At 38.9% G+C, this 12,370-nt stretch overlaps 1 protein-coding gene across 1 annotated transcript in view; it reads right to left on the bottom strand.

Annotated features, from left to right (window-relative positions):
• Positions 1-12,370, bottom strand: part of LOC139732722 (phosphatidylinositol 5-phosphate 4-kinase type-2 alpha-like) — a 61,231-nt gene that overhangs the window by 27,890 nt on the left and 20,971 nt on the right. The window contains exon 2 of the mRNA XM_071643574.1: positions 11,250-11,347. Coding sequence (XP_071499675.1) covers positions 11,250-11,347 — 98 coding nt within the window. The remainder of the gene's footprint in view (positions 1-11,249; positions 11,348-12,370) is intronic.

Here is a 12,370-nt window from a genome sequence, read left to right as displayed (position 1 = left end):
CCAATAAATAACATTAAAAAGCCTGAAAAATAACACATGACTATGTTTTATAGTAAACAATAACTGAATATACCCAAAAAAAAAGTTTGCATTGAAAGAAAGATATTATTCAGAGGGGTGAAGGTTCAGATGCGAGTTTCTTCACTTTGTCTCCCTCACAAATTAAATTTGTTAAGATCGCAACTGCTGATCTGTAAATCCGCAAACATGTATACATCGCGTACAGTAGCTCAGTACATAAACACGTAGTACTCGAGAATCTTTATAATCGTGCTGCTGGTACACAAGCTGGACGATACTATTACTAAGGCATACTAATATGTCGTAATGTTTGTTTAGTCAATTTTTTTTGCGGACTAGCCAAAATTGAATCAGGGTAGTGATTTGACAACAGTAAGTGAATAAAGACAATCTGAACTTACTCACTGCCTTATTGTGATGTGGAGCGAGATTTACCTTGCATTTTAAAAGGCGAGTTTTCTTTCTGTTAGAAATCATGCAACTGATCTCTGCAATATTAATGTACGAGTAGGCCCTTTAGCTTCTTACTTAGTCTAAACACGATTTCAGTCGATTTTGCTATCAACAGTTCAAGTTTTTGCGTTTGTAAACGGCATTCACTGGTGCTTGCTTGTTTGCTTGCTTGGTACATTTCTGTCATGCGGCTGGCAGTTCGTGACTTATAATCTCCTCTCTTTTACGGTCAGCAACGATTTGATTAAACAAATTCATAGGGTTCATCAACAAGATGGTGCACATCGTGATACAATGCGTATTCAGCACATTGGCGTGGTGGCATAGAAAATTAATGAACAAGCACTAAGCTTCTTTTTTTTTTTTCACGCATCGCACTGTGTCTTGCAAGGAAGGTGTCTCAATGACCCCTACACCACAGACTTTCAAGTACATTGTACAGAGTAACTTTGACCAAAGACAATTAAGGCTTGTCGATTTCAAAACAGAATGTCCACGCCACGCCTCGTGCGAACAAAAGACGGATTAGGAGGCAACTCATTCACTAACTACCCAGCCCTGTCGCTGCAAAGAATTGCACTGCGTCTGGTCGGGCTTACTAGCAATTCCCTCAGAAGAAGGTGACGGGCACTCTCCACAGAACTCTAAAGAAGTTCTATGGCACTCTCCCGTTTCGGGACAATTTTCACAACAATTTAAGATAATTTGTGACTGAAAAAACAAAAACAACAATTTTGAGAATGAACTGGATGATGACACATTTGCTCCTGCGATAATTGTTCTTGCATGTATTTTGTGCATGTGAAAAAGCGTTCGAACTTTGATTCCAGTGTACCGTGGAAACTCGATGTAGGCATTGGAGATCCTGATGTAACAAAATAATACCCGATATAACAAACTAATTTCTCCGGTCCCAACGAATTCATTTTCTGTTTTGTATTGTTTATTGCCTACTGATAAAGATTACAAAGAACAAAATATGTCTGTCTCAAAGATCTCGTCATAGCGAGTTGCCACGTGTTGACTTTGTATAATTTTCGCGTGGTGTTCGGTGCTGCAAACTTCGGCGAGGGCCTTTACTCATTGTTTTATTTCCGCTGTTTCTCATACCTCGTTTGGTACGATTTCTTTCGTTTAATGTCACTTTATTCGTTCCCTTTGTTTCGAAGTACCGGTATGTAAAAATTCTTTCAGGTGTCTCTCTGGTTACTGCACATGCATTTTCGTAACGGCGATTTCTCCAATTTGCTGTAGTGTAGTATTTCGAAGGAAGTTCGCTCCCAGCCTCTTCGGTGTGCTGTGTGATATTTTGTATAGTGTTTGTGTTGTTGTCTGAGAGGTTGTTGTTACTTTGTGATTAGTTTGCTTATGTGTTATCTCGAGTGATGATGGTGGTCGTGTTCCTTAATTTTGATACGAAAAGGGCCAAATGATCTGAGTGATTGGCCAGACGAAAGAATGCGCGCACTGGAATTCTGGTTACGTGTAAATAGCCTGGAAGTTAAATCGATGGAAGAACTAGCTCGTGATCTCATGATTCTACGCTACACACCATGGTTCTATAGCCTTTCTTTTTGGCCCATAGCAGAAATATCGAACAGTTGTCTGTATAGCGTATTAAATCAGGCATTTCAAATCTTCACTGAAATATAAAAGGGATTTGCTAATCACTGGATTCAAAAATATTTCTTCGTATCGAACGTAAACTGTTTACCGTTATTAAGCACAGCTACTACGGCGCATTCGATCCATGGATCCGAACTTGCAGTATACAAACCTCAAAGAAGCCAGAAGCACATAGAGCCTTCCTTTGAACTTGAAAGTAAAACCATGTGTTTCGCACACTGGCACGTCCAAACACAGCGTGGCATTTAGCGATAATTATTGTTATCGCAGACTTTCTGATTTCAGTCATGACAGAGGAAAAGAAAATGGATTCACGTACTTCGGAAAATGATGTTTAAAATCCAATAAATTGAAAAATGAAAAAGCCTGAAAACAACACATGTCTATGTTTTCTAGTAAACAATAATTGAAAACATCCTTAGAAAGTTTTGCATTCTCTCACACAAAGAGGTCTCTTGAGAAGATGAAAGCATTCCCCGTCCCCCGTAAGGCAGGGTTACAGTTCATTATTCCGAAGGTTCGTCATTCCGAAGGATCTTTAAATAGTCCGAAGGTTCGTTATTCCAAAAAATGAAAAAAGGCTCGTTATTCCGAAGGTTCGTTAATCCAAAATAAAATAAGGCTCGTTATTCCAAAGGTTCGTTCTGGACCCTCTTTCATTTCGGATGAACGAACCTCCGGAATAACGAACCGTATTTAATTTCGGATTAACGATCCTTCCGAATAACGAACCCTATTTCATTTTCGGATAAAGAAGCCTTTGGAATAGCGAACCCTATTTAATTTTCAAATTAACGAACCTTCGAAATAACGAACCTTTGGAATAACGCCACAAAATGTTCGGATTAACAGACCCTTTTTCATTTTCGGATTAACGAACCTCTAGGCATAGGGAATTTGTGTGTTTCGGCATGTTGTTATACGACACCGAGATAAACAGTCCATGTGAGCACCTCTCCAAGTTTATACCGTCAAGGGACTTTGAAAGTTGTCGTGCGTGTCTGTGGGTGTTCAGGTAAGTTATAATCGACGCTGAAAATCATCGAAGAGTCCGTCGACGTTCAGTCGACGAGGGAATTGCAAACTCAACGGCTGCTTATAAGGTACCACCAAGATAGGAAAGAATGAATTTTATGAAAACAAAAACAAATGAATGAACACGAGTGTGAGCAGGTACCAAGGTATGTTGTGATACACATCGATAATAACATTTTATTGGTGATGCAGTTATGTTCCCTATCTATATACATTACCTTTTTGTCTTAATACTAGATGAATGATGATACTGTTGATTCGTGAATGGACAGAGAAAAATAAATCGTGATGAATGAACAGTCACTGATGCCAACATGTGAATGTCCAGACCCCCTTCTTTGATGAACACCACTTTTTAAAATCTTTTCGTATTTAATCAGTGGGGTATATAAAGACGAAATTTAGACTAAAAGTTTAATGACATAGGTTTATACAGAATTTAAAACTGCTGTCATGAATGTGACAGCTATATAGAGCAGATCTATATCAGCAAGATAATGTTCTCTCTTTGAAAACAATGTGGTTTTACCAAGAATTACAAACAACGCACCAACGCGCGCGCTGGAAGATTAAATACTACATTAGTATGCTTCATGATGATGACTACAATCGGCCTCGTATCTATACTTGCCACTAAATACAACTGTTCTTAGTGGGTGCAGTTCGTTATTCATTATAAAGTAAAGAATGGCATTATAAAGTAAAGAAATTCGGCAGTTTATATCCTTAACTTTTCCACAGCTGCGTGCAGTCACCAGCTGTCCGAAATACTTCCACAATCCCCTTTTTCCGTGTCTCTGTCCAGCGTGTATAGGCACTCTCTTTATCTCTTTCTTTTCCTTCTTCCCTTAAATTTTTTTTTTTTTTGCCATATTCCTTTCAATCGTATCCCCCTCAGTTTAGTCATGTCATGTTGTTGTGTCTCTGTTCTTTGTTTCATTTTGTCTTTTTTTTCTGTATTATGTATTATGTACATGTATATATACTTGTAATTATAATAAGTATTTTTGAAGATTTTTTAGAGTGGTCCACAATCTACAAGCAATGCTTTTTAGTGGACCCCCCAGTTCTCATTTTTTTAATCCTTCAAACATAACTTTGTAATTCCAGTATGTGTGCATATCTTTGTAAGTTTGTTGATTACCATTGATCGTTATATTTTGCAATGTGTATATGCTTATGATTGAATTTGAGATTTACCTTGTGTTATGTTTTGTGGAATGAAAGAAAAAAATGAAAATGAAAATGAGAATGAAATAAATCAAATCAAATCAATTCAAAATTCAGAAGGTTCGCTATTCTGAAGGTTCGTTATTCCGAAGGTTCGTTGATCCGAAACACGCAAATTCCCTATACCTTATAGAGGTTCGTTAATCCGAACATTTTGTGGCGTTATTCCGGAGATTCGTTAGTCCGAAAATGAAATTCGGGAATAACGAACCTTCGGAATAACGAGCTATAAACCTACTTAGTAGCACGTAAGGGACTATCACAATTTGCTGAAGGTCTCAAAGAACGCATTTAAGAGAAGAAAACGAATCACGTTTTACTTCCAAATCCGTAGTATTTAGAGTAACTTTACACTTCATTAAGACATTATAAGATAATGATTAATATTCTCTTCTTTGTTTGCCAGTACAGTTTAGGCGTTTTCTATTCATTAAAAAACAGCAGTCGCCATTCAGAGAGGGACGCCTCGGGACGCATGATGACGCACATTCTGCAGAAAGCAAAATAAAATGTGATGAATTGTAGGCCTATATGCTGTGGCGACGGACATCCAGTCGCTGGTAATCCAGAATGCGTCCGGCATGCAGGCATTCTCTACTTCATTCCCGGTCCACGCATTCTGCCTGCACTGAGAATGCCCTATTGTTACTCCCCTCAGCCTTCTGAATAGAGGCATTCCGTCGTATTCCGAGAATGGGGATTATAAAATCCTCTATTCAAGGCGTCCGGAATGCGTCCGAGAATGCAGACGCATTACTGAAACCATTCATTCACGAAGAATGATAGCGGCCTCGTGCACCTCTACGATTGTCTTTGACCTTCAAAAGAACGACACGCCGCCCTGTTGCGTTGTGAGAAAGAAAAGTCGCGCCATATTTATACACGTTGTATTTCAGTTTCAGTGTGAAATAAAAAAAAAAATGAGTAAAAGTGTCTCTGGAAACGGATTTCTAACACAGAGATTTTGCTTTTGTTCGATTTTTCTGTATGTTGGTTAGTTTGTTTTTTACGACATAATACTCGTCGCCTAAAGTTGCGTTTCGTACCGCAGTTCGATACATTCGTATTTTTTCTTGCCAGATTGAGACGCCAACCCCGTTGCTAAGAGGTACCTACCAGGTATACCGTCAGGTCTCGACACTAGCGGTGGCCCGGGGCCATCAAAAAACGCACGTCGGGCACCAAAATTTCATATATTTTTATGAAGATTTTGGTGGACCGATCGGGCCACCAAGAAAAGTCGGATGTTTGCCTTTATACTTTTGGAAATGAACAGCGCTAACAATCGACTCCGTATGCTAAAATAAATGTCGGATATTTGTTTTTATTTTCGAGAAATGAATAACGGTATAATATCCGGCTTTGTATGATACTAAAATTAATGTCGGGTGTTTGCTTATACTTTTGGAAATGAATACAGTAAGATTTAGCTTCGTAAGGTGCTAAAATTTATGTCAGATATTTGATTTTGCGTTCGGAAATGAATGAAGATAACATTCGGCTAAAGTAGATGCCGGATGTTTGCTGTTATGTTCGAAAGTAAATAGCAATAACATTCGGCCCCGGCAGATGCTAAAATAAATGTCGAATGTTTCCTTTAACGTTCGGAAATGAATAACGGTAATATTCGACTTTGTATGATACTAAAATAAATGTCAGATGTTTTCTTATACTTTAGGAAAAGAAGAACGGTAAGATTCAGCTCCGTACGGTGCAAAAATTAATGTCGAGTATTTGATTTTGCATTGGGAAATGAATAAGGATATCATTCGGCTGTGTAAGATGCTAAAATAAATATCGCACGTTTGCTTTGACGTTGGGAAATGAATAATAATGATATTCAACTCCTTACGATGGTAAAATAAATGCCGGATGTTTGCTTTTATGTTCGAAAGTAAATAACAATAACATTCGGCCCCGGAAGATGCTAAAATAAATGTGGAATGTTTCCTTTAACTTTCGGAAATTAATAACGATAATATTCAACTCCGTACGATGATATTAAGATGTTTGATGTTTGCTTTTATGTTCGAAAGTAAATAGCAATAACATTCGGCTCCGGAAGATGCTAAAACAAATGTCGAATGTTTGCTTTAACGTTCAGAAATGAATAACGATAATATTCAACTCCGTACGATGATAAAATAAATGTCACATGTTTGCTTTTACGTTCGAAAGTAAATAGCAATAACATGCAGCTCCGGAACATGCTAGAATACATGTCGAATAATTTTCCTATCTGTAATTTGCCCGTGTGCTTCATGGTTGTGAGGGTAGCTCTTAGCCACGCTGGTCTGTAATTTCATACACAGCCCTGTCGCTTTAAAAACGCTTTGTAATACATTATAGGTCCTGCAGTATAAGATCAGTAACTTGTAATCATTCGTAGTGACGTAGAATGCGTTTGTATTGTAGCAACAGCACTGATTTTCATATTATTATTCATATCAGTTCAATTCTATTTGATCAAAATCCGGTTAATTTCGCATGATCGGCGTTTGATGACAATAATAATGGAACTGTGCAAAAGTATAGGAGACAACATGCTTAGCGGACGATTCCTCCTTTTGATTCCCCTCTCCCTGTCTCATTCCCTCTCAGCTCACTTTGATCTTTCCTCTCCCCAGCCCACCCGACAAAGAAGAAGTTCGGTACAATACAAAAACAAAAACAAAACTAAACTAAAACTAAAACAAAACAAGGAACATGTGCTGGCAGAATAAATGGGAATGATACCTATGCCCCAGCCAGGCCAAGCTTGTGGAAATTTCCATGAAAGCAGAGTGGATCAATCAATAAGTTAGTGTTGCCTGCCAGCAAAGGAATGCGCGTATGCATTCCTTCACACCCCACCCGTGTTGTAAACCACGTGTAGATATCAATTAGACAGTCTGGCCTGGGAGTGGGAGTGAGCCAGGGACATGCCTCTAGCACTAGTCTTGAGTAAAAGCCCCTTTTGAGTTCCTGTAAACGTCATATGATACTGTTTTGTCTTTCTTTTCGCCTAAAAAAAAAGCATATAGCGAATAGACCTCACCTCCCTGATATCACAAATGGTCATGTAGCCATGCAAAAGGATTGATTTATCCCTTCTAGGCGAAAACTGAATTAAATGTCCTTTGATAGAAAATTCGAAATCTAGCATGCCTGGATAAAGACTACCTTGGTACCTTCGCAATATGTACCAGGCCAGCCAGAGCCACATGTTCGATCGTTGAGAGCTCGCGAAGGAAGCAAAATGGTGAGCTAGTAGCGCCATGTACGTACGTATACAAAATGCACCTCATTGGTGAAAGCGTGGGGCTGATCGAATGCATTCTAGAAGACAAAGGCTGTGAACCCTGGCAAATTAATCCTGTTGGTAGTGTTACCGTTAGGTTTTAACAGACAATAGAGAGATTAGACAAAGTCACCCTCATTGTTGATGCATTCTCAGTTTCATTCCGGAATGCCCGGCTTACTATGTATTTCTAGGCCCTGTTAAGCTGAGCATTCCCAGGCGACGGCCGGAATGGGTATAGAATGCGCGCATTCTCGAGTGCATGCCACTGAGATAAAAGGTACACTAAGTATTCCGAACGCATTCTGGAATAGATACCAACGAGTGGATGTCCGTCGTGCCTAAAAAGTTGTTAGGACTGACAGGGCTCGCTGGCCCTGTGAGAGATTTGACTTGCAACTGCAAATAAAGTAATACAGTTTTGCCTGAAACTTTGCGTTGAATTAGAAACAAACGCAAATTGGCATTGGATTAGTCAAGGGTGCCTTCGATATTTTCCCTACGAAATCGTGCGTCCGCTTATAAATAGCAATGAACTTGCTTGCAATAAAATGCAAATTTGCGTACGGCTCGCTCTCGGGCGGGAACTTGCATTTGTTGATGCTTTACCTCTCGCAACTACTGAAATTTCCCAAGCTCGGTGCTTAGATTATGTGCACTATACCACACGCTATAACACATAATACTTTATGCGTATCGGGGATTTTCGGATCGATATCGGGAGTTGTAGCGAACGAGTAGCGCGAAATGGTAAATTCGCGATTTTTGTAAGCATCGGGCAGCAATTCTACCTTCATACTTAATGCCGAATTTGGTTCGAAACTGCACTGCTGAGGAGCTGAATCATGTCAGAATTCATTTCTGTAACCTAGAAAATCAGTTAAGTGTAATTTTCAGGTCAAAACAGTGCTTGGCCCCAAACCCTCCTATTGCCGATGGCTTCGCTTTGTCTGCTAGTAATATGTAGCACTTTCTATTCCATTTGATTAGTGAAGGTTGCGTTCGATATTTGCCTACGGAATCACGCTTCCTTTTAGCAATGAACTTCCTTGCGTTTAAATGAAAATTTACGTACGGTGCGGGGACTTGCATTTGATGTTTTAGCTCTCACAAGTCACAGCTATGCTTCATAAAATTTCATCTCAAGCCCAGGGCGCAGATTGTGTGCCCAAGTATATACTCGGACGCTGCACTACGTACACGCACGCGTATCGGGGATTCGGATCATTGATGAGTAGCGAGCGCGCGAGTAGCGCGAATTAAACGGTAAACTCGCGATTTTTTTTAAGCATCAAGCAATAGTATATTTATGGCATTTCTTCCTTAATACTAATTGCCGAATTTGGTTCGCAGTTGCATTGCTGAGGAGTTGAATCATGTCACAATTCATTTCTGTAACCTAAAATACATTTGCACATGTATCAGTAAGTGTAATTTTCATGTCAAAATAGTGCGTGGCCCTAAATCCTGGATTGCCGATGGCTTCTCCGCTTAGCACTAGTAGTATAAGCTTTCTATTCATTACGAAACAAAAGTCGCCATTCAACGAGGGACGCCTCGAGACGCATCGGGACGCATCGGGAGGGTAGAGGGAAGGAGCTTATTTTGCGGACGCAGCGAGACGGCCACCAGGTAAGCTCCTTTTCGTACATGCAACGGTCCATTTGTGAGGGCTCGTCTTTTACAAGTATACTTGGGAGTTAGCCGACGCTTTGCGACGCTCGGCGGCGCCCGCCGACACGCAGTCTAAACTACTGGTTGTATGCCGTCGCTAACCGTCGCTGGGTGTCCTTTGACGTCGGAAATTGAAAGAAATTTGCAGAAGCGTCGCACCGCGTCGCTCGCCGTCCCTAGTTTACCAGGTGCGCCTTAGCAATGATGCTCTATCATTGTTTGATTTTGTTTATTATCTGGAGTGATTATACCATGCAAATTGCCAACATTGTATGTATGTATGTATGATGTCAAAACATAATCAGGTATAACTGACTGATTCAGAGAGCGATATTGCCAATTATTATTCTTTTTAAAAAAAATGATAGTTTACATCATTATCAGTACCATCAAATATCACCAATATACATCTGTAATCATCATTATAAATCATGATCATTATAATTTCAGATACATTTATCATTATTTAAATATTACCAACAGCCCCACTGAATTGACGTAACCCAAATACTGTGTATGGACAAAAGAAGCTTGGATACATCCACTCACACCATCATGAGTGTTACAAAAAAAACAGGGCCCTATAATAACACATGAATTTTACTCTTAAACTACCACTGGTAATCTGTTTGTGCACTATTACTATCAGTGACATTTTGTAGCTGTGGTGCCACAAGGGTTAAAGGATGCTTAACCTGTTGAAGACGAATCCCAAGTATACTCGGGCAGGTGTCTATAGGAAATGCGTCTTGTAGCAAAATTAGCCCGTCCTCAACAGGTTAAGAATAGAAAGCACAATGCTGCCTAAAATTAGAATACTTGATATCAGCAGCAGAGGATGAATACAAATTGTAAGGAAGGGGAACATTTATGAAATGCCATCCAAAGAAAGGCCACTGACTTTAATACATGTATGTAGCTGTGTACCCCACATTAGGTCTCCATTTGGATAAAATTGCAGAGCTCTTTTACAAAGGGAGATTCTATCCACACAGGTACTAGTTGGCATTTCTGCTGGACATTAAATGCAAATGTAGCTTAACGACTGAAGTCATTATGGAAACAGTATTGCAGAGAGCAGCATGCTTTTAATACAACAGTTCATCACTGGGCAGGCATACTGTATATAATTTGCTTCTCATGTTTACACAATGGAAATATGTGCTACTGCTTCTTTATTAGGAAGCAGTCATAGTGGTTATATCAGTTTCTGCGACAAAGATGCACACTTACAAAGAACTCACCTTATAAAATAGGCTTTCAAGCACACTTAATACCTGTCAAGAAATTGTCTATATTCAACAAGTGTCAATACGCACACCTGAATAATGTTTTCTCATACACGACTTGCAAAAAATACTCAATCAATGCTCAATCATTTATGTTGCAACACATTGTAGATGTAATGTAGTCTATTCAGTTTTTCACTTATTTTTTGACCAATGACGATTTCTAATTCTTCAAATATTTGACAAATGACTGATATTCATTAAAATTGACAACATACAACTGTACCATAGCATTGCAATGTACCTCCAATATTACATGAATGCTGTAGATGGGTATTGTCTATGAAATATGCAACATATGTACAGCCATACAATCCTGGTATTAAACCCCCTATACACTGTACCTCACTTTTTTTTTCCAAATCATATTGCAGTGCTGTGGTTTATTATGAATTGATCATAATGCACATTGCATTGCATTGCTTACATTTCCACCAGTTGTATAATGGGGAGTGTCTGACAAGATTTATTTTGATGCGAGATATATTTGTTGGGGATCTCTGAACAATTGAAAATGATTTAGCATGACAGCTGTCTGCTTTTGATTTGTAATTACAGGGGAGAGAATATGAGAGAGGGGGGAAGGGAGGGGGATCCAAACACAAACATTCCTATATTGTCAGCCGAAGATGACAACTTACTTGTTGAACATGTGATTGTCAACCTTGATCTTGCCGAATGCCTTGAAGTCGTCTGGCATTAACATCACAGGAATGTTGACATGGCTCAGCTCGCTGATCTGGGGTAAGCAAAGAAACAACAACAACAACATGACAAATTGTAAATACTGATTGAATTTCTGTGGATTAAAATACAGTCAAACAACATTCCTTTAGTTTGGGAGAAACTCTATTAAAGCGATTTAGATTAAACAAAGCATCAGCAACAGAAATTGAGATCTTATGAGAGTGATACGCATAATTGAGTATTTTCACACATTAAAAAATGTTTAAAATAAGCTACATTTGTATATGAGATTTTTTTAAAACAAAACAACAACAAAACTGAGAGCAACACTGTCAATTCCCAGAGTTATTTCGGTCAAACAACATTCCATGAGATGACAACTGAGTACCAGTATGTCAGCCTTGTACGAGTCATTTAATCCCTTGGTGTGGACTCTGATAAAAACTCCATGCAGTTGCACAAATATCCTCAAGAAAACCATCTCTGAAACCTTGATTTTGTTCACGTGGAATTTCCTTGCCTTTTTTCATATGGTTAATAATGCCTCCAGCCCCCTGTTGGGTGGGAGATGATTATTCTGAATAACACAGTTGTAAGAACATTTTGTCATATAAATCATTATACGGATTAAAACCTGCAAAAGACACACAAACAGTAAACAATAAATACACTGTAAGAAAACCCAATATTTGGATTTTAAAAGCCTATCATGTGTATTTGACCCAGCAGATCAGGTAAACAACATCAAGATGACAATGCTTCCGTTATGTACAACGTGTACCTATGTATGAGCTCTACTTCTTTTGGAAATGTGTAGGCCTATGTGTCAAGCACTTTATAGCAGATTAGTTTTCTGTACTTTTTAAAGTGAAAATCTCATAATTTGTGTGCACATTACAATGCAAAACTGAAATGTCTCATTGTTGGTTGTAGATGCTTTCTTCCTTTTTTTAACCACTCTTGCACAAATAAAAGATTTGGCAAACAGAATGGGAACACACTGGATGAATGTTTAGGAATATCTCACATCATACCAAGGTTTTTAAAGTGCTAAGGTTTCTGAAGTGCAAATCTT

The sequence above is a fragment of the Diadema antillarum genome, unplaced genomic scaffold (assembly GCF_040938485.1).
Source record: "Diadema antillarum isolate AM-2024a unplaced genomic scaffold, OU_Dant_1.0 seq00000445_RagTag, whole genome shotgun sequence".
In the NCBI taxonomy this organism is placed as follows: domain Eukaryota; kingdom Metazoa; phylum Echinodermata; class Echinoidea; order Diadematoida; family Diadematidae; genus Diadema; species Diadema antillarum.
The sequence above is the reverse complement of the archived record's forward strand: the minus strand, read 5'-3'. Positions and strand labels throughout refer to the sequence as shown.